Source organism: Podarcis liolepis (genome assembly GCF_965112155.1).
Source record: "Podarcis liolepis genome assembly, chromosome: 9".
NCBI classification, from domain to species: domain Eukaryota; kingdom Metazoa; phylum Chordata; class Lepidosauria; order Squamata; family Lacertidae; genus Podarcis; species Podarcis liolepis.
In genome coordinates, this window is record NC_139564.1 from 11,760,309 (window position 1) to 11,788,027 (window position 27,719).

Genomic DNA, 27,719 nt, shown 5'->3' on the forward strand with positions numbered 1-27,719 from the left:
TTGTCTTCAGCATAAAGTTTCGGATTCAATTTAGTGATTTAGAAGCGATAATTTATTAGCAAGCAAACACCCAGGTATGTCCCCTAGCCAGCATCTGCAGTGAACATTCTCCAAATTAATAGGCTAGCTCTTAATATTCTATTCATCTTAAATATACTGTAACATGTATCTTCAATGGTGGGGGGGGGGAGTTGTGTAAAGGGGGGTGCAGAATAGGAGAGAGGGCAAGGCATGGAAATGGGGGTGGTCTGTGTGCAAGGAGAGCAGAAAAAAGGAGGAAGAAGGAGGTAGGAAAAGGGAGGTGAAGGTGATAACTCCAAATCATGGACTGAGTACCTGCCAGGAAGCATTTAATATTCTAAAGATGGGAGATTAATATACATGTGTTTGTGGACCAGCTCCAGTGGTTATTTCACAAATGATTGGGACTGATCGGTGCTGTGATTATTGAAAAATGCATGCCAGTCCTCAAAAATCCCTTGGCTTACATTTTCTGCCTTATATCAAGTCAGCAGGACTTGTTTCAGCAGGATGTGCTGGGGATTGGAATGCCCAGGTGTTTACATAATCACCTGCTGCCTTTGCTGTTCCTAAGGAGACAATCAGGAAGTTAATGGGCTAGGTAAGAAGAGACTTTCATGTGGCCTTTGGCCAAGGTTGAAAGATAAAGGTGGGAATTGTGTTGGAACTGCACAGTTAAATAAAAGAAAACAAGTTTATGAGTGCAGTTCTGCCGTAATCTGTCTAAGGCTACTGTTGGGGATGAAGAGCTTTGGGTTCCTGAAAGCATGCATATTCTGAGCCAGAATTCTGCAAAACTTGTGACCTTAATACTTAGGGCTGCCAAGTAAGTAGAAATAAACCAGTCTACCCAGCTCCTGTGAGTGAAATATAGTGAAATATAGAGATCAGCACAACACAGGGATAAGCATTCAGGGATTCAGATAACCTCCCCCACTCCAATAGAAGGGAGAAGGTTTGAGCAGGATTGTAAGACCACTGTGGGCACTGAGAGGGGACTGTATTTGGGACTGTATAATTTGGTGCCAAAGGCAAATTCTGCTGGGTTTGATTCAACTGGGGAGTTCCCAATTGGCATTCCCAAGTGGAGCTGATTCCAGACCCTCCAAGTGTCCCTAATTTCCAGAGACAGTCCAGGATTTACAGAAACCGTTCCAATTTCTGATTTGATCCCAGAAAGTCCTGCTTTTCCTTAGGACGTCCCTATTTTCATCAAAGAAATGTTGGCGGGTGTAGAATAGGACATCACTACTTTCATTGGGGGACACGGGTGGCGCTGTGGGTTAAACCACAGAGCCTAGGACTTGCCGATCAGAAGGTTGGTGGTTTGAATCCCCGCGGCGGGGTGAGCTCCCGTTGCTCAGTCCCTGCTCCTGCCAACCTAGCAGTTCGAAAGCACGTCAAAGTGCAAGTAGATAAATAGGTACCACTCTGGCAGGAAGGTAAACGGTGTTTCCATGCGCTGCTCTGGTTCGCCAGAAGCGGCTTAGTCATGCTGGCCACATGACCCGGAAGCTGTACACTGGCTTCCTTGGCCAATAAAGCAAGATGAGCGCCACAACCCCAGAGTCGGCCACGACTGGACCTAATGGTCAGGGGTCCCTTTACCTTTACCTTACTTTCATTGGATAAATGTTGGAGGTTATGCGATTCCTGCCCAAAAGCCAGGATTCAAGACAGTGCTTATCAGCTGAGTAATGATGGCTTCAGGCACTGCTGGGATCAACTAAACTCAGAGTTTCTGATCAGCTGATTGGCAGTAAATTCAAGATTGCTCAGACTGGTGGCACTTCAGAGTCCTGGTGGGAGAGAGATCCTGGAGAGACACTGCCTGTCAGTGTAGACAATATTCAGCTAGATGGACTAATGGACGGACTTTATACGTATCAGGCAACTTGCTATTTAGCTATTCCTTTTTTAAAAATCACATCTCAGTTTTGAAAAACACAACACAGCTAGCAAAACAAGATTAAGGCTAGGAGTAAAACCTTTTAGGTTCAATTAGCCTCCCTTCTGAGCAGACACACGTAGAATTGCACTTGGAGAGAATAACCAATTTCTACGAATGACAAACAAACTAACACAACAGCAGAACGAAGATAATAGCACACTTAAAACAGCCCATGCACATCACCATGCAGTAATAAATGAAAAGGGAATGGCCATTAGAGCTGGAAAGCAATGAATATAGAGGTCAGAAGATCCCCAAAGCTTTCTTGAAAGATCCCAGATTTTATCTGGCTGTTGAGGGCTCTCCGAGTTGGGAGCAGGCAGGCCTGCCTGGGGCACACTTTCCAAAGAGATGGTACCACTAGTAAATAGGCCCTGCTTCTAATGGAAACCCAATTAATTTAAGTTGCCTAAGGCACCTGCTGCATAAGCTCAGGTGTTTACCAGAATGCACAGGGCCCGGAGCACCCCTGCACTATATTGCTTCGTGTTTTGTGGCAACATTTCAGCCTCTGCTTTTACAACTTAGAAGGGAAAGAATTGCCAGCAAATGCACTTTGCTTTGCAGCCTGCACACTCTCCCACTCCAGTTCTTGGTATCTTCTGATTTTTGCCTGTAGGTTGCTGTGAGTAGAGTATTTATACTTTTTGTGAAATGTTCAGGTGTTGCATAAATCAATAATATATTTAAAGGTGTCAGTATGACGACATCCAAGTGACAATTTTCCTGAACTATGGGTTGAAGACAGTTCCGGTGCCAGGTTTTGTGGGGCCCATAGAAAGGGATATTTGGCCCACACTCTTTAACCTAGAAAAAGTAGTGCCTGCAAGCTTGGGAATCCCTTCTGATTTTCTTGGGCTGCTGTGCTGTTGCTGCTGGGACAGTGGGTTCCTCATTCTTCTTGAGTTCCCAATAAATTCATGATCTCATTCATCTCTGGAACAGGCCTTGATAGGAGAATCTGTAACTAAGTAAAGAAACAGGTAGTTCTGCATGCAGAAGGCACCAGATTTGACTCAATATTTCTACTCAAAATGGACCATGGGAAATGGATAGGAAAGACCTCTGCTAGTCAAAATTGCATTAGTGCATTAGTGACATGAGCCAGTAGTCTGAAGTGGAAGATTAATATTTTCCACTATGCTAAGGAGATAATGGACCTATAAGTTGTTGTTGTTTTCAAAATGCTTCATTTCTCCACTTCTCCACAACAGAAATAATGATTTATTGTTATTTTTTTACTAGCCAGGAAGCATTATTATTACAGTGTCTTTTGGTAAATTTAGGTCATTTGGATAACGAAGATTTCCATGGACATTTTAAGTTTAACTGTATCAGAATAGTGTTTCATGTTGAATTTTTTGTATTTGACAGTCAAAACACAGAGCTCTGTCCATTCCTTGCCACCTTGTTACTCACTCACTTCCCAAGGAAATGAGTTAAGTTAATATGCTTGATGGCTTTGAAGATGAAAGGGGCTATAGAAGTGTTTGGTGTCATTATGTAGCTGACACCCTGTTCTAAACAGTGATGGGTTGAACCACAGCTCCTTGGGGACTGATGAAGGATAAAGAATTGTTGATGGCACAGCAGGTTGGAGCGAAGCCATGACCATTATAAAGTGAAACAAGAATAAATAGTAGGCATGGTTTTAAAATTGAATGGTGTGTGTGTGATTTTACTGGCTGGTCCTAGCTTTCTATGTATCTTTTAAACATGCACCCACTCCAGAATTAAACTTTTAAAAGCTTGCTTTAACCAATAGTTAAGGCTGACTAGATTATATGTGCATCCTTTGATACTTGGCCCAGAATGCAGCAGCCTGCCTGTCGATGGGAGTAGGGCACTAGAGGCGCATTAACACTGGTTCTCATTTCCACTGGCTTTTTCAAGTCTCTCAGGGACAATTCAGTGCTCTGGTTTGAACATATAGCACTTTTAATGGGCTGGGTTTCACATTTTGCAGAATTTACCTGTTTCCCAGCTGTAGCATAGTTTACAGATCAGCAAGCTTTAATGTCTCTGGCTTTGATCTCACCTTAGCTAGGAAATCATTTGATGTTAGTATTAGGGCTGGGTGAGAAATTCGACTGATTTTGAAGATGAACCTGCCAAACCCACACTTTCTCACACAAGATGTGAGCTGAAACATAGCTTTGAAATTTGCCTGCCTCTGAATTTTGCAATGCAGTTCTGCTGCCAGGGAATGTGTACACAGAAGCGATGCAATATTTTCTGACCTGGCCAAATTCTGACCTTGATATTATAGGAGTGCATGGCTCATAACTTTCTCCTTGTCGGTTTCCTTTCCATGGAGAAGGTCCCAGTTTCAACCTCTGACGCTTCCAGGATCAAGTAGTCAGTGATGTGGAAGACCTTCGTAGGGAGATTTTGGAGGACAGCTGCAAGCCAGAATATGCAATATTGGGATGGATGGACTTATAGTCTGACCTGGTAAAGGCCAGTTTCCTATGCTTCAAGTTACCGTATTTTTCGCTCCATAAGACGCAGTTTTTCCCTCCTAAAAAGTAAGGGGAAATCTGTGTGCACGGTTATGGAGCGAATGCAGGGGGGAGGCAGGCAGGAAAAGCCCACAAGCTCTGTGCGGCTCTTGCTGGCTTTTCCCCAGGAGGGAGAAGGGACCGACTGGCCACGTCAGTCCCATCCCCACCTTGTAGAAAAGCCCGCAGGAGCCGTGGACCCTTTAAAGAGCTCGCCGCTCTTAGGGGCTTTTCCCTGAGGAGGGAGAAGGGACTGACCGGCCGTGTCAATCCCTTCTCCCTCCTCATAGAAAAGCACGCAAAAGCTGTGCGCTCTTTAAAGGGTGTGCAGCTTCTGTGGGCTTTTCTATGATATGGGGGAATTCCCCCACCTCGTAGAAAAGCCCGCAGGAACCGTGCACCCTTTAAAGAGCACGCCGCTCTTGGGGGCTTTTATGGGAGGTGGGGGAAGAGACAGAGGGCAGCCCCTCAGTCCCTTCCCCCACCTCCCGCAAGAGCCGCACTCCGTTTCACGAGCCGCATGGAGCATGTATGCTCTTGGGGACTTCTCCCTCCTGGGGAAAAGCCTGCAAGCGCCGCACACACGCTTGTGAAAGGGAGCGCTGAGCAGAGCCTGGGATGCATACAGGCTCTGCTCAGCGCAGTGGCGTAGTGTGGGGGGTGCAGGGTGGGGCGGCCGCACCGGGCGCAACATCTGGGGGTTAGGGGGCGCAAATCCACGGGTTAGGGGGCACAAATTGCTTGCCTTGCCCCGGGTGCTGACAACCCACGCTACGCCACTGGCTCAGCGCTCCCTTTAAAAATATTTTTTTGCTTGCATTCGCCTTCTAAAAACTAGGTGCGTCTAATGGTCAGGTGCGTCTTATGGAGTGAAAAATACGGTAAATAGTACAGAAACATGGAAAATAACACCAAACACACACACCAGAGATCTCTCTTTTACATGGCTTTATAAACTTCAATATATCATCATTTAGAAATTAGGCAATAATAGATGGGGAGCAGCTGTCAGCGCAGCAATGCTAACCCCTTAGCTAAATCACCATGGAACCTCTAGAGGCCATGACTAAAAACTAACTCCATAGAATTGCTGTTGACAAGTACTTGCATCCCACAGGAACCAGCCTCAATGTGTTCCCCAGGTTCCAGTCCACATCTGTCCTCCTTGTGATTAAGAACTATAAAAAGTATTTCCTAAGTGGCTAGACAGCCAAGCGAGTACAGAGGGTCCCTTCCCTTAATAAAACGATCACAAGTAACTTGCAGTAATTCAGTACACCATGCCGAAGACGGTCAAAAGGTAGCAGAGCTAGTAGCAACCAGAGCGTCATTGCCTTCCTGTGGACATCCTATAAATACCTAAGTTAAAAAGCACTTGGGGTTGCAAAAATCCAGCTAGCTTGCCACAGGACTAAAGCCTTTGCCTTAGAGTCCCAGCTACACTCCTGGTTTGAGGCCTCCCTTACATCATGCTTGCTTTGTGCAATGTGGGCTGGATGTTTATTTCATTTACAGATGGGAAACTGAAATTGACAGATAATTTGTCAGCAAAGCCCATTAAGTATGCCTGCTTGCCATGATGTGATTTGAAGTAAGCCTGGGCCCTTATCTCTTGGACCACACTGGATCTTTAACATTATGCTCCCGACATGAGCAAAAGCCGTAGGACTCCTGTGTGTTTTGTTAGTTGCCGCAGTAAAAGTAAACATTTGATGTGGAGGCTGGTAACTGTAACTGAAACTGTACATAAGCCAGGGACATCAGCAAAAGAGCTAAAGAAGGAACATTTGATAAGCTAAGGGAGAGTGGATTGCACCATTTTTGTTCTTTGTGATTGTATAAAATTATTTCTCAGAACACAAAGAGAAAATGCAGAAGAATGTACATCGGTATATGCTAATTTGCAGAAAAAGTAGCTTTGCAGAACTGAGGTACTGTATATGAAGCAAACTATTCTTCCTTACACTGTATGGGACTCTAGAATAAAAGAGAATAGTTTAAATTAAGGAACACGTGTCATTAATTCATAATGCTCATTTTTTCCTATGGCAGTAACTCAAGTTGTGCACCATCCAGTTCCCCTCTTGTGGCAAGGAAGCAGGTGGATCACACCCCATCTCTGGAGATCCTTTCAGCAGCTGCAGCATTTCAACCAACCAGCCTGGAAGTCTCCTTGCAAGAGCAATTGTGAAATTTTCAGTTTATCAAAAAACAAAAGTGTGATGTAACACATGTTTCTTTCCAGCAATCTTGGGTCACTGAGCCTGACACTGATGAAATTTTGTTTCCTGGGAATAAGTTCTAGTTGCAGAAGGGGGAAAAAAGGATAAGTTATTTTAAACAACTCAAGACTACACATTAAATATAAACATCACAGATAAGATCCAGAATGAAGACAGATGGTCTTAGTTTTTAATCAATGTTTATATTCCCCTTAGAAATTCCAAATACTTTATTGATGCTGTTTAGAAAAATGTTGCTTTTTTATGATTGAAACTCACAAGGATAGTTATCCAAACTGTTACAACGTTGGCTGGTATATTTATTGGCAGAAATACCAAGACTATTACAGCAAAACTGGGACTTGAGGGAAATGGACATTTTCTCCCTTCCTCTAATGAAATCTTAGGATTCTTGTATTTTGTTGGCACTAGAAGTGGTGCTTTTCCCGTCACTAACTGCAGCATGGGGTAGGTAATGTTCATTGGGATCACAGGTGGGCTGGGAAGGGTTAAATCCTCCCAACTAGGATTGCCATATGTCCTCTTTTTCCAGGACACACCCTCTTTTTCCTGATGAGAGTCATCATAGAGATCCATAGTCAAAAGTAGAAGTCAGCAAATGTGTCCTCTTTTTTGCTCATCAAAATATGGCAACCCTAATTGAGAACTGCACATATATTTAGTTTTTTTTAATCTCCTGACATGACTGCAAGTTACACACTTCATATAATGTGGGAATGGGCCCTACGTTACATTAAAAAAAATTAAGTGGAAGAAGTCCCATTGACTGTTATGGAAAATATTTACATATTTCTGCCACCAGTGCTTGTGCTATGCATATGTTATTGACAGTTTTGGGGATCTGATATACCACCAAAATGGAAGCAGCATTCAATAGGCAATCAATGCCAATTTTAAAAATATTCTGATATGGGAATTTTGTAATTCCAAATATGATAGCAGTAGAAGTTTCATAGTCTAAATATCTTCACTGAGATGGGCCTGTGGTGGATATTAGTAACCTATTAACATCTGATCCTATAACCCTTGTGTATCAGATTTTAAACTGAAGATTTGGCTTCTTCCAGTCTTATGGTACTTTTCAACAAATGCTGGAAAATATTAAGCTGGCTCCTGTGGTCCCAGCTTCAATAAACCATTTTTCAAACCTTTATGATTTGATAATGTGCAAATCAGCTAAGAGAGAATAGTCCACCAGGGTCTTAGAAAGCAAAAAAGGAATAAAAATTTCTATTGAAAAGGAAGGTTGATTACCAAAGGCAACTTTGGGCTTCTCTCAGTGCTAAATTCAAACAGTGCCAACATCTGAGAAATTGTTAATTATGTTTTTTATTATTATAACAATATTTTAACAACCGGGGTTTCACAACCTGCCTGGAGATCACACTTCCTGTCTGTATTTGGTAAGACTTTCCTGATCCAGCTTTGCAAGATTTTAATGTTAATTTCCGTGATACTGATCTATGGACCCATCTACCGGTAGATAAATCCTGACACAGAGAAACTAATTACAAGCTGCTATGTGATAAGGCCCCAGGGGAAGATGCGATTCCTGGAAAGGTACCATATAGCCTCCATTCTGATTATTCAATTCTCAGAAGACCATCACTTATGTAGCCAAAATGGCAACAGTCACAGGAGGGAAGTCTCTGAAAATCTCTCTCCCCCTGCACCAGTAACAGTCCAAAGAGTAGCTATGCAACACTGTTTACAACAGGGGTTGGGGAACTTTGGGTCCAGTGGCCTAACACTGGGGTCAGCAAACTTTTTCAGCAGGGGGCCGGTCCACTGTTCCTCAGACCTTGTGGGGGGCCAGGCTATATTTAAAATTAAAATTAAAAATGAATGAATTCTACTCTTGTAAAAAATACCAGGCAGGCCCCACAAATAACCCAGAGATGCATTTTAAATAAAAGGACACATTCTACTCATGTAAAAATGCGCTGACTCCCAGACCGTCCGCGGGCCGGATTTAGAAGGAGATTGGGCCGGATCCGGCCCCCGGGCCTTAGTTTGCCTACCCATGGCCTAACACGATGCTCCAGGCTTCTCCAGACTCTACCCATGCCACCATCCTTCACCTGCTCTTCTCCCCACTCACTCTTAACCCCCCAACAGCAAAACAGTGGCAGCGATCATCCTGATTCTCAGCCCAAAACTGCATCTGAGAAAGGACTTCAATGTAAAGTCCTTTCTCAAAAGTAGCATCCTGTCAGGTACACAGGGTCGGGGTGGGAAGAGACATGGCTGTTTCCACTGGTGCACTGCATGGCAGTGTGGTCAGTCATGCTTTCCTCTGTAATGCACCTGATAGGATGCTACACCATGCAGCTTTCCCCCCTTATTTTGCTCAAGGTCTGTTGGGTTGATGAGGGCTCTTCGCTTTCAAAGCCTTTGGCGTGGCATCAAATCCATCTTGGTTCCTAGTGCCGGTGGACCTGCTGGAATGGCAGAGATCTTGGGCAAGAAAGCTGGAGCCATCTCTCTAAAGCAGGGGTGTCTAAACTTTTCAGAGGGCCAGATTTTATGAAGTGAACATGTGTGAAGGCCAACCAAAGTTGTTGAGCTTTTTTTAGGGCCAGAGTTTGGACATGCCTGCTCTAAAGGATAACATGACAAGTTGTTGTTGTTGTTTAGTCATTTAGTAGTGTCCAACTCTTCGTTACCCCATAGACCAGAGCACGCCAGGCACTCCTGTCTTCCACTGCCTCCCGCAGTTTGGTCAAACTCATGCTGGTAGCTTCAAAAACACTGTCCAACCATCTCGTCCTCTGTCATCCCCTTCTCCTTGTGCCCTCAATCTTTCCTAACATCAGGGTCTTTTCCAGCTGGTCTTTTCTTCTCATGAGGTGGCCAAAGTATAGGAGTCTCAGCTTCAGGATCTGTCCTTCCAGTGAGCACTCAGGGCTGATTTCCTTAAGAATGGAGAGGTTTGATCTTCTTGCAGTCCATGGGACTCTCAAGAGTCACCTCCAACACCATAATTCAAAAGCATCAGTTCTTCAGCAATCAGCCTTCTTTATGGTCCAGCTCTCATACACGACATACAGATCGTTTAAATGTAACCAGGTTTAAGATTATACTGATTTGGCAGCTATTTCCCCCCTCTTGGGTAGGATTTGAGTATTACGGTTCCTGTTTTTAAAGAGGGGTGGGCAATAGGAAGCTACCTACCAATTACAGATTGATAATTTTGATTAACACAGCTGTAAAACTGTATGCAAAGTAATTGAGAGAACTTGAGAACTGGGCAATAAGAAATTGCATTTTTAATGAGGCTGCTGGAGTTAGAAGAGGCTTCTCCCCAGTGGATTAATGTTCTGTGCTCAACCACAACCTGCATAAATATTTTCATTAAGGAAGCCTTTGCCTTTGCTGCTTTAGTTGATGTATGGAGAAGATTTATTTTGTTTAGGCACAATATTTTGGTCAAATATAAGCTTTGCCATATTTATTACAACCTCCTTAATAGTGGTACTTTTAAAAAAAACACTTTAAAAACCTTAGGATTTCTTTTCAGGCTCTCTAAATCTACTTGTTACCTGGGGAATTGAAAGAGGGCTTGCTTCAACCACTCTTTAGCTTCTTTATTAATATTGTTCTGAAACCAGCAGTTAAACATTTTTCACTTTGTACCTGGGAATAGGAAATAGATTTTGGAACACTATAGACTTTTGCTTTTGTGTGTATGCATGTGTTTTGCACAGATCAGTCTTAGAGGATTATTACAAACTCTGGGAATATATTGCAAAAAGTACTTACAGATTTTTTTGGGGGGGGAGGTGGTGATATTTAGATGTAAATCCAACCTGCATATGCTGCATCTTATTTCCAAGGCAACTGAGTAGGTAAAGTGCCATTAGTTCCTTGAATTTCCAGAGCTGCCAAATGGAAAACTGAAGGCAGCTGCTAAAGCTCTGGCAAATAATTGAGGGTGTACAGTACATTCTTAGTTTATCAAAATCAAAGTTTCTTGGTTGTTGTTTTTTTAAAGTTTGAGGGACATATGGAACACCAGCTTTTAACTATTTTCAGAAAAAGTAAATGAGAACTATTAGGTATTCCTAAAGGCAAACCTAGATTTTTTTTTTTTAGGGGAAACTGACATTTTCCTGGATGGAACTAAGATCCAACTGTCAATTTTTAATTTCTGGCTTGATGCCAGAGAGCAGACTGCTTTTTAGAGCAGGTGCACACTAAAGAGTAAAGTCCATACTCTCTGCATCAGTAAGTAGTACAAATCTATTAGTATGATTTTGAAGAAATGCAGGGACATCTGCTGCCATGCAGTATTCAATACTAGATAAATGTTAAATATGTATTCCGTGGTTGACCTCCTTTGTAATGTTTTACTTTGAAATATTTTAAGATAATATTTCAGTTTTGTGTTATGTTGCTTTGACCATACAGTGGACCCTCCAGAGATATGAACTTAATTCGTTCCGGGGGTCCTTATGTACCACAAAAAGTCCGAAACATGAGGTGCCGCTTCTGCACACATGCGCAACGTGTTAAGAGTGCTTCTGAACATGTGTGCAGGGTGAAACCCAGAAGTATACACTTCCGGGTTTGCAGCTTTCGCAACCAGAAAGTTACGCTACCTGCAGGTAATGTAAACCAAGGGCCCACTGTATACTCTATAGTGGATGCTTGGGTTGCGAATGTGATCCGGGCAGGACACACGTTCAAAACCCGCAGTGTTTGCAACCCACAGCTGCATGTCTGCGCATGCACGGGTTGCGATTGGGCGCATCTGCGCATGTGCGACCGCCGAAACCTGAAAAAACGCAACCTGGAGCATCTGTAACCCGAGGTATGACTGTATTTGCCTTTCTTTAGATTATTTTATGTTTTATTAATTTAATATGCTGTAAACCGCTTTGAGATTTTTCTTAAAAATATAAAGTGAAGAGGAATAAATATAAATAAAATCAGCAACACCAGCGGCGCAGAAACTCCATTATAGCCCTTCCACCCCTACTCCCTCCCCCCACTTTAGCCTAACGGTCCTTTTCCAACCGCTCCATCCAACGATTTTGAACGTTCGCCTCGCAAGAGAAAAAAAAAACAAACCCCGGCGGCAGCAACAGCAGCACGTGAGCGCCCGCGCCCACCGAAGCAGAGATGGGCGGTGCCAGCCAAACCAAAGCGGTTCCCCCTCGAAGCTTCCCCCACCCCACCCCTCACAAGCACGTGCTACCCAGGCGTGGCAACCTCACTTCCGGCAGCACAGAGCGGCGTAGCGAGGAGGGCGGGGACTTGTTAAGAAGAGGAAGGGGGAAAAAAAGTAACGAGCCAGCCACGCGCGTGCGCAGACCTCCTTTTTTGGGAGGGGGGGCGAGGCTCGCCTTTCCCTCCCTTCCCTCAGGGCAATGATTCTTTCCCCCGCCCCCCCCCAACAACAACAACTCTGGCTTGCGCGAAGGGGTTAAAAAAAAAAGCAAGCAGGGAGACGTTGGAAGTATTTGACAGCAGCGCGAGAGGGCGAACTGAAATCCAGTTCGGGTTTTCCCTCTCGTCCTTCCCCTCGGCCGTGCGCGAAACGTTAAAGGGCGGCGTGTGCGCGCGCGCGCCTGCAACCTCGTTCGGGAGGGGGAGGGGTCTCTCCGTCCCTCACAGCGTCTCTTTTTTTTTCCTGTGAGGGAAGAAGCGCGAGAGCGCGCGCGTGTGAGAGAGAAGAGGAGAGATACGGCGCTGCAGGCGGGGGTGGCCGAGACTCGGCTCGCCTCACACACATAACACGCCGCTTTCCTTCCCGGAATGTGAGGCGCGGCGGAGCCGGAGGTTGTCAAGCGCAGGTTCCCACAGTAGCGGCGGCGGCCTGGGGCTCCCTAGTGCGGGGCCGGGCGCTGACTGACTGGCGCGAGCCTCCGCGGTCCCAGCCCCTGAGGGAAGAAGGGGCGGCTCCTTGGGCGGCGGCGGCGGCGGCTTCTTCTCCCCCTCGCCCCGCTCCTCCTCGGGTCTACTTCCCCGAGCTCCTCGCCCGCCATGAAGAAGTTTTCTCGCATGCCCAAGTCTGACGGCACCGGAGGCAGCACGAGTAGCGGAGGTGGAGGCGGCGGAGGGACGTCGGCGGCCGTGTCGGGCTTTGTGGCCGGAGGCGGGCCGGCCGTGGGCAGCAGCAGGGTCTTCGCCGTGGGGCGCTTCCAGGTCACGGTAGAGGAGCTGCTGGCGGAAGGTGAGCTGGGGAAGTAGGCCGGGCAAGGACCTCCAGGCGGGGTGGGCTCTCGGAGAGGCCTCGGAGGGCGCCCGGGGCTCCGCTGCGACCCCCCCCCTCGGTATCGGGTGCAAGGACTCCTTGGGGTGGGGTCTCGGCTGTTGCCATGACTTGCAAGACCAGCTGCGTTCAACGCCAGCTGTTGGTAAACCGATGGTGGGTGTGGGTGGGAATCTCCACGGAGTTGCTGAACCCGTAAGTTGCGATAAGTGCTGCAGACGTGTTCTCTCCCCCCCCCCCGTCTCTTTCTCTTTCCCTCTTCCCCTCCCTTGTGTTTTTCTGATGTAAGAACCCCGCATGCTACTCTGGGGGAAGAAGTGCTACTACTGCCAGATGCGGATGCCAGCAGCGCCTGGCCACACCTGCACACCTGGTAGCGTTGGCCGTAGCTGCCCCCTTGAGCAGGATCGGCTGCAAAGCCAGGAGGGCGCATGCACTGCTCTCAAAAGCGCACCTTTTGACACGCCCAAGACCGGTGCCCTCATCCCGGAGGTGTCGTGTGAAGTAGGGCGCAAATGTGACAACACTGTATATATGATAAGGATCTGTGCCGAAGCAGCTGCCTGTGGTGTAGTTTCCTCCAGCTGCGGGCCTCAGAGAGGCACTCTTCTTATCTTTGGGGAATAGGGAGGGGATCTGAGGCCCCCAAACTGAGTTAGACCCCGCCCACCTTTTTGTTTGGGTCTGTGAAAGCCACCACAACGTCCATTCTAATTGTCCCCCCCATGGGTCATTATTACCTGCGCTGATGTCCTTTAACAGTGGAGTTGTGTGTTCTTGATCGTCAGGGTCAGACTCCAGCTGCATGCACAAAAGTAAGAAAGTACTGTAAATCCTATGGAACACAGTTTTGGTAAACATCATTTAGATAAGGATGTGTTTTTTTCAGGGAGGGTGGAATCCTGTGGCAGGTGAAAAGCACTGTGAGGAATACACAGGAGTGTGTTGCCTTGGAGGACCCAGCCACACTAGGTTTTATAGAGGGAGAGGGGCTGTGTGTGTGCACTTTTGCCCTAGAATGTGAGGCAGAATTTCTTGCCATATTGTGGTGTTTACTCGTAAGAATTCACAGTTTAGTTACAGCTGTAAATAAAATAATGAAACAAAGGATTATCCTGAAAAACTGCTTACAGGAGTATCCCTTTAATAAAAATCAGGGAAGTAGCCCTGAATTTGTGTGTCCCCGTAATACACACACAACACAACACTTGTGTTGTTTATGGTACATGTAGTAGTTTTAAAATGTCCATATCTTTTGACAAAAAAGAGTTGCTGCTGCTGCATTTGAGACATAATGTTAATCAAGTAATGAATGTACAGTATTGTGTGTCTTCTTTCTTGAGGGGAAAATTATTATTTTTTTTAGGTTTGCAGGCAGTGCCATTCATCTTGGGGCATGGCTAACCCAAACAAAAACATGTGTCTTTTGGGGGGTTATTGTAGATACACCTGTCATTTGTGGGGATGATAGGATGCAGTAAAGTCCTATATTGTGCTATATTTCTGCTCTTTACCCCTAGAAAATGGACTATTTTATTGATGTTAAAAAAGAACTTTAGGATTGTGCTATTAGCACTCACTTGCCAGTCTATGCAAGCTTTAAAGCTTATGAGTTTCTTTTTCTAGAGATTTAGGAAATGCTGTTTATAAGCAATGATTGTAATAGAACTTGTAGTCCTCTTTCCCCATGGCTGGGGTATAGGTAAATTACAAGTGGCTTCCTTTAAAAGAAATATTTTTGTGTGTCTTATGTGTAAACCTATCTGTAAAATTAACTGCATTATAAAGTATCATTCTGAAAAACAGATTATTTGAAGTTACTTCCCTTAGATAGTAAAGATCCTGTTAAATACTCCTATCATTTTAGGTGCCTAAATGGTGCATTAAATAATATTTAATATTTGTTAGTCTTATAGTCCATACTGTGGGACAAAGGTACCATAATCCATGCCCATTTAAGAGCAGCTAGATGGCAGCTTCATTGGCACAGGTGAAACCTTGTCTCAAGTCTAACTTTTATCCTGAAATCTTAATTATCTTAATTGGTACCCACTTAATTGGGGAAGGTGCCTTTCCTCCAATATATTTTCTGTGGTCATTTAAATGCTTTCCTGTGTGAGGTATAAATGCCATTCACCAGGAGTTAGTATAGATGTCTTGTGGTTTTATTTAAGATATGCTGGGGGAAGTGTTCAAAGTAACAAACAAACAAACACACACCTGAGCATTCTTCAGTTCAAAAACATTTTGCAAATGATCCATTTGCACCATGGATAGCACCCATGCATGTTAGAACCTGATAGATTTAATAGAGCTCTGTTTCTTCCCATACCTATGTGCGTACTGGCAGTGCATGGGATGGTAGGAATGGGAAGCCTGTTCATGGTTCCTCTTCCTTTTTGCCTGTGGATTGAAGTTTGAGGTGCTCTTTACTTATCTGCTAGTATTCAGTTAAGTAGCTGGTTTATAATGAAGTTTGCCATTAGGTCTCCCCCATTCTCCAGTTTTTGTTAATAATCTGTAGTATCCAGAATCTCTGAAGTAGCCAAATAGCTCGTGTTGATTTTTTTTGTTTACGTATTTTAAATGAAATAGATTGAAGTCTTCAAGTGAATAACCTGTTACCTGCAAATACTTGTGTGTTAGCCCTATTCTGTGGTTGTGTTTGAAAGTAAGTCTCAAATTGCATAATATAAGAGTGTAATTTATTTAGTTGATTTAGAAAATAAATATTAGCAAAGCTGATAGTAGCAATTTGTTTTTTTTGATATGCTGCAGATAGTTACATTTGATAAAGTTACCACAGGCACGAACTAGCTAGAGTTAGGCATATGTCTCATTGACTTCAGTGAGCCAGAATTAAACTTCTTGTCTTTAAATAAATTGAACTTGAAGGTGCTTAACTTTATTGGATAGATGCCCTATTCTTATTACAGATTATCTTCAGCTTATTTTTTCCAAAATTGTGTTGGAAAAAAGTTTGCCAGAGTTGTGAATAATGGGTATTTCCCAACAGGCATGAATTTGATGCACAGTATTTCTGAGTAGTTTTCTGTCTTGCATGGCTGACAGTATTTGAATAATCATTGCAAAACAAACTGCATATGGTCAAATAAAAAATACTGGTTTGTTGTGTATTGCTGGGGTGCAAAATCTCTAACCTAAGGGCTAAATTTGGCCCACAAGGCCTCCCCATTTTGCCTGCAAGGCTGTTTCAGGCAACCCGTACCCATCTGTCCTATACCTGATGCCAAAATGACATGAGGCTGGACTGAAAGGGCTTTATAGGCACTGCTTGTTGGTTGTGTATGTAAAGCCCCTTGTGCAGCACTTCTGAAGTATCAGACAATCAGCTGATTGTCAGATACTGTGCAAATAACTTTGCAAGCCATGTGCTTGGAAACCACTTAGCACAGACCACAACACTTTCCAAATGCCCAACAACCAGCCGATTGGGGAAACGCTGCACAAGTCACTTTGCAAGCCTGTGTTCAACACTTACCAAAAACCTAGTGCAGGGCTTGCAAAGCTTATTCATCCTTGTGCGCAGCACTTCTCAAAAGTCTGACAATCATCTGATAGTCAGGTGTTTGGGAAATGCTGTGCACAGGACTGAGCAAGCCTCATTGACCTATCTCTCCCATCCTCATGGGCCAACTTTGACAGGTGTCAATCACCTGACATAATTATGATGTCTAATGATTGTGCACAAGAAAGGAATTTAAGCTGTAAACAGTTAAAGGTACAGAATAAATAGAAAAATAGTAAATAATGTTGTGCAAGGACTTGAACAAAAGAGGGCCGCTTCTGGATTTCAGTTCCTTTTTCTTAGGCAGTGTTCTTGTACTCCTAGGAAAACACCTTTGGATTCAGTTGTGGGTGAAGATTTGAGTGGCTGAATTAAGTGGTGCAGTCTCTTTTGTGAGAGGAGGGAAAGTAGTGAGTTTTGATGGAATTCAAATTCTCCCACAGGTCCCAGGATAGGAATACTTTGGTTGGGCAGCTCAGAAACTTGAAAGAGCAACCAGGAGGAAGGGAAGCCATGAGGCCCAATATACATGGATTTTTTAGTTGTGGCTTCGGCATTCATGGCAGCCATTGTGACCTAGCCAAACCAAAGGCAGTAATGATGGCCAAGAAGTAAGGGTGGTCAAAATGGTCTCAGCAGTGGGGCAGGGAGAGAATCAAGTACTGTACAGGGCCAAGCATAGAAATTATTGACTGTTACGCAGCCTTATTGTGGTTCCACCTGAATGCAGCTAGTCATCAGACAATCTGAAAACCTCTGCTCTAGTATCTTTTAATGCTTAAATATTCAGCTCTCTGAAGTTCAGATATGTTTGATGCCCTCAGCACTAGTATAGGGTACTAAAACCTTGAAATGTGGAAGATGCATTCTATTGGGGGGGGGCGCAGAGGAATGGACTTTTAAACTTTTCCTCTCCAGTTTCCTCCTGCCCACCTCTAGATGCCAGATAGGTGTTTATGGGTGGGGAGGGTTTCTTAAAGTGGGAAAACACTGGATTGGAGGAAGCAAGGAGAGGAGTAGAAAAACTGGGTGAAGTGGTTTTGTGTGTGAGAGAGGGAGAGAAAGAGAGAAAGGAAAAAAAATGCTTGGATGGGAGAGGAGAGGGATTGTATCTTGAGGAGAAATGTGTGTACAGAGAAAGTGCTAACACCTTAATCCATATTATCCCTCTCACAATTGTTTTGATTTAAAGAAATATTACAGGAGAAAGTATGACAGAATTAGCAAACAAAGTTTATTAAGGGAAATAGAAAACAGAATGAGTGCATAATTGACATTGTATTTATGATTCCGAAATAGTTTCTGTGTTCGTGTCATAATAAACATTGGTTTATTGAGATAGTAACAAGCTTAGGCAAGCCTTGAAAGATTGGAAAAGGGGGTGGGGTGGGTGCTTGCCATGGGGAGACTTCTGCGGGTGGGTAGACAAAATAGGTGCCTTTGACTTTTTCCATTTTCAAGAAACCTTGTGCTCATCAGCAGCAGAGGACTTGGGATCAGATCAGGAAGTTAGCCCTGCGTCTTAGTGTATATAGTGCAGTAAGGGGAAGTTTTCAGGAGTTCTTACGGTCTCTCCTAAAGGCCTCCCCTCAAGTTCTGAACACTGCTACCTGACTCTTGTTCCAGATTGACTGGAGCCGAAAACAGGAACAATTATGTTTAAGAGCTGGAGCTGTATTGCAGCATTTTGTTTGAGGTTCTTTATGTGTGACAGGGGTAGGTAGATTTTGTTTGGCCTCCCCCCCCCATTTCCCCATGGTTAGATCAACAACATTAATCTAAGTAAGATCAACTTGAATCTAAATATGGAGCTACATGCAGAGGTAAACTAGCTAGCTCTGCCTCCCCCCCATCAGCTTGAAGATCAAGAAGGTATAGAGACTAGACTCCCCCACCCCCATCTTGATCTGTCAGAGACAGAAGCTTGTCCCTTTCCACCACCCACCCTGACTTAAGCTTAGAGCTGGATAGAGGATCAGATTTTCCTCTGACCTTGTGCTGTGTTTGAGATATCTGTTTGCCCAATAGATTACCCTAACTTAGAGAGGGATATGGGGGTTTAGGATTTGGATACAGACTTGTTCAACTTAGACTTTAAAATCAGTGTGAAAAGTTGTCAGTCATTTCAGTTGGGTCTCATAGAGCCATTTGCCATACAAACAACTTCTATCACTTTTGGGAGCCGCTCACTATGAAGCCAGGAAGTTTCTTATTCACCATAGTTCATTGCTTTGCCCAAACTGGGAAACTGTAGTTACCAGTTTCGGAGCAAGCCAGAAGTATTAAACCATGGTTTGAAGTTGGTCCTAATAGTCTTGGCTTGTTCCTAATTTGATATCCATACTTTTCTGGTTTGGACAAAGGAGGGAAATGTCACGGCTTACAAATCTCATGGCTTAATTACAGCTTGAACAACAGGGCTGTGTATATCTTAATACAAGATATGATAATCTGAACCAGCACAGTGTGTCCTGAGATTTTGGCATAGCTGGATGTAATGCACACTGTATGGTAACCAGGCCAATACAGAGACACTTAAAGGAAAGCATTCCATGTTGCTTCCAGCAGGTTAGGAGCTGCTTGGAGGTCGTTGTGCCTTAACATATAAATAAAAGGCTCCTAATGTGGTAAGAGTTTGCAACATTCTATACATCTCCTTTCATGCTGGCTACAAAACTAGTGTTACTCTTAAATTCTATTTAAATTAGAAGTACTCTGTATTTATACAATCTGAATACAGGCAGTTTAAAAATACTGTAAGGTTTTCACTTAAATATCTTTTCTAGTGAGGTGGGCTGGGAAGCTTTCAATAATGAAAATATTCTGTTATATTTTTGTACATTGTTCCAGAAAATGAATAAGCAACAGAAATAGACACATTATCAGATTTTGCTGTTTCAAAGTTACTAACCATTGTAAATCATGTACAGCATGTGTGTGTGTGTGTATGTATATGTATGTACAGTGGTGTCTCGCAAGACGAAATTAATTCATTCCGCGAGTTTTGTTGTCTTGCGAAGCACGGTGTCGGGGAAGTTTTGGAAAAGCTTCCAAAATCACCAAAGTCTTTAAAAACCTCAAAAAAGGCTACCACACCGCGTTCTATGAGTTGCTCCTCGAAGTCAAGTCGCAACTGTATTAACGGTGTTAAGAAAAAGGAAACAAACTTGCAAGACGTTTCTGTCTTGCGAAGCAAGCCCATAGGGAAAATCGTCTTGCGAAACAACTCAAAAAACCGGAAACCCTTTCGTCTAGCGAGTTTTTTGTCTTGTGAGGCATTCGTCTTGCGAGGTACCACTGTATATATATATATAGTGTGTGTGTGTGTGTGTGTGTGTGTGTGTATGTATAAGGTTTCTATTTGTAAATGTGTAGGTGAATTAAAACCAAAAGTATGCATAATCCAAGTGTGCTGAATCAGTTTCAGGCTCCTATTCTCTTTCGGTGTGTTTTTGAGTACCCTTTAATTGCCATACGTTGCATATTGAAAGCAAAATCTTTGAAAACTTGTGGGAAGGATTTTTGAGAGAATGGCCATATTTTTTCATGCCACACTAAACAGGAGCATGCCGCCGGCTTACGTGCTCCCCTTTCAGCTCATCTTTCCTATGCAGGTGAGAAAAGGAGTTTGGGAGCATTTGTTCCTTTAGTTTAACTGCATTTTGTCATGTCATCCAAACCAGCAAGTGTGTGTTAATGGAGACTACATCCTCCCCTCCATCCAAAGCAAAGGATTGCCCCAATGCCCAACCAGACGATTGCTATGAGGTAGACAAAACCACCGGATGAGGTAGGCAAAACCACCCGGTGAGCAAATTCCTACCTGGCTGCTTAAAGAATGGCAACCACTGTAGTCACAGCATAGTCATTGACTATCAGCTTAAACCTAGGGTGGGCGGGCAGGGAAAACCCCTGGAAAGGAACAAACAGGTAGTGCCCCAGGTACAGGCTGCTTAAATGGGCAAGGGGTGGATTGAGGGAAGCCTACCTGCTTCGTTGGCTCCACCCCCTGGCACAGCCCAAGTCCCCAGCCTGCATCCCCATTTGTCAAAGCTGGGTGCCTGCTAGGATCCGTTCCTGATAGGCGGAGGGGGTTTAAGCCGCCTACCAGGAAGGGCTCTGCTGTTCAAGTTCCCTCATCAGGGCCCCAGTGAAGCCTCTGCCGTCCTGCAACCCTGTTGCACCAAGAGGGGTGAGCAGACTTGTCATGCCATCCATAACAGAAAGTGTGTGTGTTAACATTATTGGGGGGACTAGTCTGAGAGTTTGCTTAAAGCTATACTTGCTGGAGCTGACTCATTTAAACTTGCCATTGTTAAAATGAACAACAGTCAGGTGTGCCTGCAAAAGTTTATTTTGGGGGGTGGCGGCTTGTACACTATGTTGATTGGGCCTTCTGCCCCACTTGTATTTTTACTGGGTTTGCGTGTAGTAAACCAAACCATGGCTTAATACACATGAGCAAACGTTAAAGTTCTCAGATCCTCTTCTCCAGTCCTGCTGCTGCAGTACAGCGTGGGGCTGATGCATATCCAAATCTATGGTTGTGGTTTGTCTTCCTCCAGACAAATTATGAGGCAACCAAGATTTGTTCTCAGTTTACCTTTTTTGTTGTTGTTTCCACTTCTGCCATGCTTTCTAGGCACGGGTCTGAGTGTTTTTTTTGTTTTTCCCATCACTTTCCCCAGGAAAACCTGCTCTTTAGCACTGAATCAGAGCGAACATCAATTGGGTTTCCTTGCTCTGATTCATGAAAGCATGGGAGAAGTGGAAAACTTTTTGAAGCAGAAGTGTATGTGCAGGAATACAGGCTTGGATATGAAGAGTCATGTGTGTTCAACTAGTACTGCTTTTTTGTCTTAGTTGCTGAGAGTCTGGAAACTTGAAAACTAATATTGCATAAATGTTAAGTTGCTCTGCATACTACAACTTAAGTTCAGACAGTGCTCCTAAGTATTAAGGAACAACGTTGCATATCAGTGTTTGTCATGAATATGGGTTTGATGTCAAAATTTGTCTGAGAGTGTATTACTGTGAATGGAATTTGGAAATTTGGGAAGTGGCTTCATTCTTTGAAGATATTTGGACACAAGCGGAAAAAGCTTTGATATCTCAGTTTTTTCATAAACCTGAACTAGCTTTCCATGATTTATAGTAAGGAATGTATCGAGGATATTAAAGGGCCCACATTTCTCTAATAAATGTTTTTTGTTGTTGAAAAGTAGGTTGTTTATACTATGCAAGTTATATTCTACAGTCGTTAGAATATAGCAGGACACTCAACTCTACTTATAGTTATATAAGCTATACCTACATAGTGATATAAGCACTTTCTTGATTAGACTGATAGTTAAATAACGTGTAGCCTTTTTTGTTTACCTGTGAGCGACAATAAATTATCATTTTTCAGATCATCACGATTTATTGAATTGTGATGGAATTAAAACTGTATATGTTAGGCTATATTGCCACCTAATGGCATAGAAGTAATTGCTTGTACTTTCCTCTCAATATTTTCCATGTTGTGTGCCGTGGAACTTTGCAATTTCCCAGTGAGAAGGTGAAAACTGGAGGACAAACTTTCCTGAAAAACAGTTTGCCCACCATTACTGCTCTTGCCCTACAGTGCACAGCTGCAGGTGTGTGGTTCATGCAGGGCAAGGAGGAACTATGTGTGCCCATGAAATGTCCTTGGCACTGAACAGGGCCTCTTTGGCACCTTAAATCTAAAAATGATTGTAAGACGTAGGAAGCTTGAACTAATGTTGCAGTTGAAGAAGTGCAACGTGTCTTAAGCTTTTATCTGATTTGCTTTCAAAACAGTATCTTAGAGAATTTCAGGCACGTTCAAAATATATTTCTTAAATGCTTTGGCTTGTATCCAGTACTGTGGATCTGTTTGTGCAACAGAACTTCCTGTTCTCTTCTGTGCCCTCCAGTCCCCTGTTCATCCTTAAAATCAGTTTTGCAGGGTTGGGTTAGGATAGCCTGCCGAGAGACTATGGGAGTGCATGAGGGGGAGATAAAAGGAAACCGAAAATCCATTGGGTGAATGGAACTCCGCTAGTGCAGCATTGGATCCAACCTTTCCTTGCTAGCATGTCCTTATTATCTGATTATGCCCAGTAAAGTTTCTTTTCTCACTTTGCTTTATCTGTACAGTGGAACCTCAGGTTACGTACTGTCCTCCTTACGAATGCTTCCGGTAACAAGCTCCACTAACCTGGAAGTAGATGCTCCTGGTTGCGAACTTTGCCCCGGGATGCAAGCAGAATTCGCACGGCATGGCGGCTCCATTAGCGGCTCCATTAGCGAAACCGCACCTCATGCCAAGAACGGTTTCGGATTAAGAAGGGACCTCCGGAACTAATTAAGTTTGTAACCGGAGGCACCATGATATCACATTACATAAGTGGCAATGGCAGCATGTTTTGATCTTGGTTTTAGGGCAAAAGTAGACCATAATTTGACAGTTTAGATGAAATGACAAATTGGCTTTCTGCAAAGCAGGGAGGGGTGGGAATTTTTGCATGCAAAGGAGGAGGGAAATACAAGCAAGCCTGAGGATCTTTGGGGTTCATTCATATAGGGCCAACCACAGCTTAAATCTTGTTTCATGTGAAAAGTTACTGGATCTCTTGAGGTACATGGTCTCCGTAAGTGTTGTATATTAAGCTGTGCAAAAGCTGTTGAGATTAGGGAAATTGACTGATTTGGGACAGATAGGTGTATTTGCACGGTCAAATTTGCTTCCACACTAAAAGCTGACTGAAGGTAAACCATAGGGCATAATGCAGTGAAGAGTCTTGCTGTCTATAAATAGCAGAGACATGACCAGTTTCAGAAGTTAGGTATAATATGCTTTTTGCCTTTTGAGGCTTACTTTTCTGGCAATAGGACGGAAGTCCATGGGGGTAAGTTGGTACAGGGTAGATACTTGTTATGAGTTGTCAAATATAGCCCCAAAGTTATTTGGACAGTAATTCCAGAACCATGCCTGTGACATGAACTGAGCAGTGATAGTATGCATATCTAGTCTTTTAAAGTATGTGTTTAGTCTTTATGTGCTGCTGAACATCTTGTAAACAGATAAAAGCAAGTCATAAACACTATTATGTAGAATGGTTTTTTTCATACTGAAGATGGTAGGACATAAAAATACTTGAATGGTTTAAATATTATAGTCCAAAGAGATAAAAAGTAGTGCCTTGATAGATGCTAAAGATTTAAAATTTGTGGTTTGTATTCAAATCCACCTGCTGGAATGCATTTGAAATTTGCAGTGTTTGGATGTGAGGGTACAATGGCAGCTTGGATTTTCAATCTGTTTTTCCAGATAGTGTTAAGCTTAGCTGAATCCATATTAAATGTTTCCAGAACCATTGTAACAACATTTTCCTTCTTTTGTGTCCTGTTCAATCTTTGGAGCCATCATCGAAATCCAGCATTTCACATCCTTCACCCAACTCTGCTCCTGTTTTATTTGGACATTGGTGTAATTAAAAATGTCAACAAATATTGGTTTGCTTACTAGTCAGCTGTGACTTCTAGGTCCTCTGCCTCTTCTAGGTCCTCTCCATATGCACAGAGGAGGGATGAGGTCTTGTTTTGTTTAGTAGCAGGAGGCTGTCTGTCTGTCTGTAGGCATAGTAGAGATTTTCTCTGAGGACCCACTACCAATCTTCAGTTCATTCATACCGGGTGTGTGTGTGGGTGTGTGTACAATAATAGTCTCTTGTCCTTTATTTTGTCATTCATTTCAGATTCTCATTTATAACTCAAAAATAATATTTTAAAATCATTTGTTTATACTTAAGCATCTTAATATGTTTATAGACCTAGTAAACTTTAGTCTCTGTTCTTTCAGGTGGCTTTTCCACAGTGTTACTTGTGCATACACATGGTGGAGTCCGATGTGCATTGAAACGAATGTATGTTAATAATGTGCCTGACCTCAATATCTGCAAAAGAGAAATAACAATAATGGTAAGTAAAATAATACCTTATTGTCAACATATTTTTTTCGGTATATATTACTGATTTTCAAGAGAAAACAACAACAGCATAAAAACATGCAAGTTCCACCCACTTGCAGAAGAACAAGGAGTTGAAGGGCTTTTGAAGATATCCAAAGTGAAATAAATTGGACTCCAAATGGCAGAGGACAGAAGCCACTTCAGACAGTGTTCTGTGGTCTTGGGAAGGCAGACAAAAGATGAAGACCCTGTATATATATGTCCCATCACATATTCCATGAGTGAGCCTCAGGCAGCAAAAAAGTCAGGTTTTTGCCTTTCCTTTGGCCAATTCTATATTGAAAGACATTTTTTTCTGCATGCACAATACTGGCAACTCATTTTTTATACCAAGCATGCATTAATATAAAAAAGTTTGAATATGTTGGCTTCACTTGTACTACTTTCAAACAGACATAGGAACTTCTGTGGGCAAAAGCTTCAGAACCCCTGGCTGTGCTGGAAGAGAAGAGAGGGGGAATGTGTGAGCCTGGGAAAGGCTAGGCTTATTCATTTCTTTCTAAATAATAGTTGAATGTGGTCTAAACATAGTGTTAAAACTAATAGAGGTTAACATAACATTCATGGGCAATACACAATACAGATTACTCTTTGTAGTCATTTCACTAGGATAGTGTGAATGTAACAGAGGCCAGGTTTGACCATCACGTTAAAGCATAATTAAAATTAAATTGTGGTTTAATGTGGTTCAAAAGGTGTCACTGCACTCTTTCCCCCACTCCTTCCTTTGGTGCGCTGGGAAGGAAATGAACCAGAGGCTGACTTCATCATACCTACAAACCAGTACTCATTATTGTTTTTTCTCCTTGGCGTCTGCCCATTGTTTGCTTGTAGAGAAAAAAACTACAGGGGTAATGCAAAGCCAGTCTGTGGTCTGTTTTCTCCGCTGCGTGATGAAGGAAGCAGTGGTGGAGTGCAATGAGACCTTTTGACCAGCACAATTCTCATTCATGTAAAACCATAATTTAATTTTAACTATGGTCTAATGTGACTTCGGAACCAAGCCATAAATTCTATAGTTTCCCTCCTCTTCAAATCTGTAACCCACCCTTTTAAACCTAACCTGCAGTGTGGGACGCGTATCCCTCTTGTTCCGTTTTCTCACAACCTTTTCCTTCCCCTCTTTCTCAGGGACACTTGCAATCCAGACATACTGGTTTAACAGTCATTTTTTCTTCCTTGAGAACCCTGGGAATTGCAGTTTTGGTGGTGAGACAGAGATGTTGAACAGAACTTCATCACCTGTATCAAATAACAGGCAGAGGAATCTTAAACTGCTCATGCAGGGGTCCTTATTGTGGACAGTTCTTCCCACTGCAGCACATTGTCCAGTAGCTCCCTTTGACCCTTGGTCAAAGGGGGGTTCTGGTGGTGGTGGGAAAGGGGTCTTTATGGCGGAGGAACAAAAGAAATCAGTTGTACAAGCTGCCTTCTGCTTGCACAACATTGGATACGATCTTAAGCTATTTACTTAGTCTCTATAAATCGATTTGCCAAACTGTTTAGTCAAGATAATCATGAGAAGCAAATGTTTTAAAGTGCTGATAGACCTATAAAGCCATACATGGTTCAGGTCCAAGCTATCTGAGAGAACATATTCCCTCATACGAAACCACTTGTGTTTTGAGAACTTTGGGAGAGGCCTTCTCTCAGTTTTGCCACCCTCATAGGCATACAGGGCCCTCTCAGTGGCTGCTCCAGGACTTTGGAACTTACTACCTAGATAAGTTAGACTGGCTCCCTCCTTGTTCTTCTGCCGGCAGGTGAAAACTATTTTGTTTCAATAGGCTTGGGGGGAGTTGCTTTTAATGAAATGTATGGTGCCATGCTGCCTTTATTGTAATTATCAGCAGCTTTAATAGATTTTAAAATATATATAGTCCCTCCCCTTTTGTTAATTGCAAAGTGCCTTGAGTCCTGTGAGGGGAAAAAGAAGAGATATAAATAAATATATAATATTAATAGTGATATTTTAGATAGCTTTGACTATGGCATTTTAGGCTAATTGCAGTAATGCATGTATACTATTTTTTCCAGCCCTTAAAAAAGTTTATTTCTTTATTCCTAAACTATTATTTCTTTTTCAGAAAGAACTGTCTGGGCACAAGAACATTGTAGGGTATTTGGATTGTGCTGTTAATTCTGTTAGTGATAATGTTTGGGAAGTGCTCATCTTAATGGAATACTGTCGTGGTAAGCCTCTGTCACTTTAAATATAAAAAATTGTCTAACACACAATAGTTACTTTCATATGATAGTCCTTGCTATATTAAAAGTGCAATCTTACTCACTTTTTTATTCTGTGAACTGCCCTGAGATCTTTTGATGAAAGGTGTTATATAAAATTAATTAATTAATTAATTAATTAATTAATTAAATGTCTGTTCAGAAGTAAGTCCAACTGAATTCAGTGGCGCTTATACCCAGGCAAATGATAGTCTTAAGGTGGTACTTCAACTTTTTAAAAACAGCGCTCATAGTTGGTCAGAGATTTAAAATGTTTGCTTTTTGAATAAGTAGTGTTTTCACTGTGCTAACATCCTCTTTAATGTAGTATTGTAATATCTGCCTCCTTTTTGTAGCTGGGCAGGTAGTGAATCAGATGAACCAGAGGTTGCAGACAGGCTTTACTGAGCCAGAAGTGCTAAGAATATTTTGTGATGCCTGTGAAGCTGTTGCTAGGCTGCATCAATGCAAAACTCCCATTGTTCATAGAGATTTGAAGGTGAGAGGAACTGAGAGGAATTCTTCTGTTCTTGAAATAAAATCTCTGTATTTGACTCCTGTTTTATTGCATGTAACAACACTAAGTTTGAATTAGATTTAGGTACGTCTGTCCCTTTTCTTTTTAAAGCTATTCACCAATTTTGAAAATCCTTGAAATAGATGTTTATGCGGTGATACAGTAGGGATTTCTTGTTTTGAACAAGAGTCTCCAAAAGTTTAAGAACAACTTCATTGTTTTTGTACATTGTTTTTGAGTAACTTGAATGAAATAAGATATACTTTGGTATTACTGTAATAGCAAAATTGATGTGCATTGCTTAGGAGATCATGTGCAACATCCTTAGATTTCCTTTTCTTTGGATTAGGAATGGGGATAGGAATGAAATTTTGCTCAACCTGGGAAGAGCTCTTCACTCAAATATTTGAAGATCGCAAAGGTCCATGATTGTCCCACTTGCCTGAATCCAGCTGTATTGCCCTTTAAAGTTGAAAGA

General features: G+C 42.8%; 1 protein-coding gene and 1 long non-coding RNA gene across 6 annotated transcripts in view; one reads left to right on the forward strand and one right to left on the reverse strand.

Moving 5' to 3' along the window:
* Nucleotides 1-5,406: 5,406 nt before the first annotated feature.
* LOC310686026 lies at nucleotides 5,407-11,722 on the reverse strand. The gene is made up of 2 exons (XR_014515654.1): nucleotides 10,259-11,722; nucleotides 5,407-6,774 (listed from the first exon to the last, which is right to left on the reverse strand). It is a non-coding gene; the product is annotated as an uncharacterized lncRNA (long non-coding RNA).
* An 81-nt stretch (nucleotides 11,723-11,803) lies between these two features.
* BMP2K (BMP2 inducible kinase) overlaps nucleotides 11,804-27,719 on the forward strand; it is a 48,838-nt gene continuing 32,922 nt past the window's right edge. For all 5 annotated transcript variants that reach the window (XM_083458616.1, XM_083458617.1, XM_083458618.1 and 2 more), the window contains exons 1-4: nucleotides 11,804-12,894; nucleotides 24,330-24,448; nucleotides 26,586-26,691; nucleotides 27,081-27,223. In XM_083458616.1, the coding sequence (XP_083314742.1) occupies nucleotides 12,705-12,894; nucleotides 24,330-24,448; nucleotides 26,586-26,691; nucleotides 27,081-27,223 (558 nt within the window). In that variant the 5' untranslated portion in view covers nucleotides 11,804-12,704. The remainder of the gene's footprint in view (nucleotides 12,895-24,329; nucleotides 24,449-26,585; nucleotides 26,692-27,080; nucleotides 27,224-27,719) is intronic.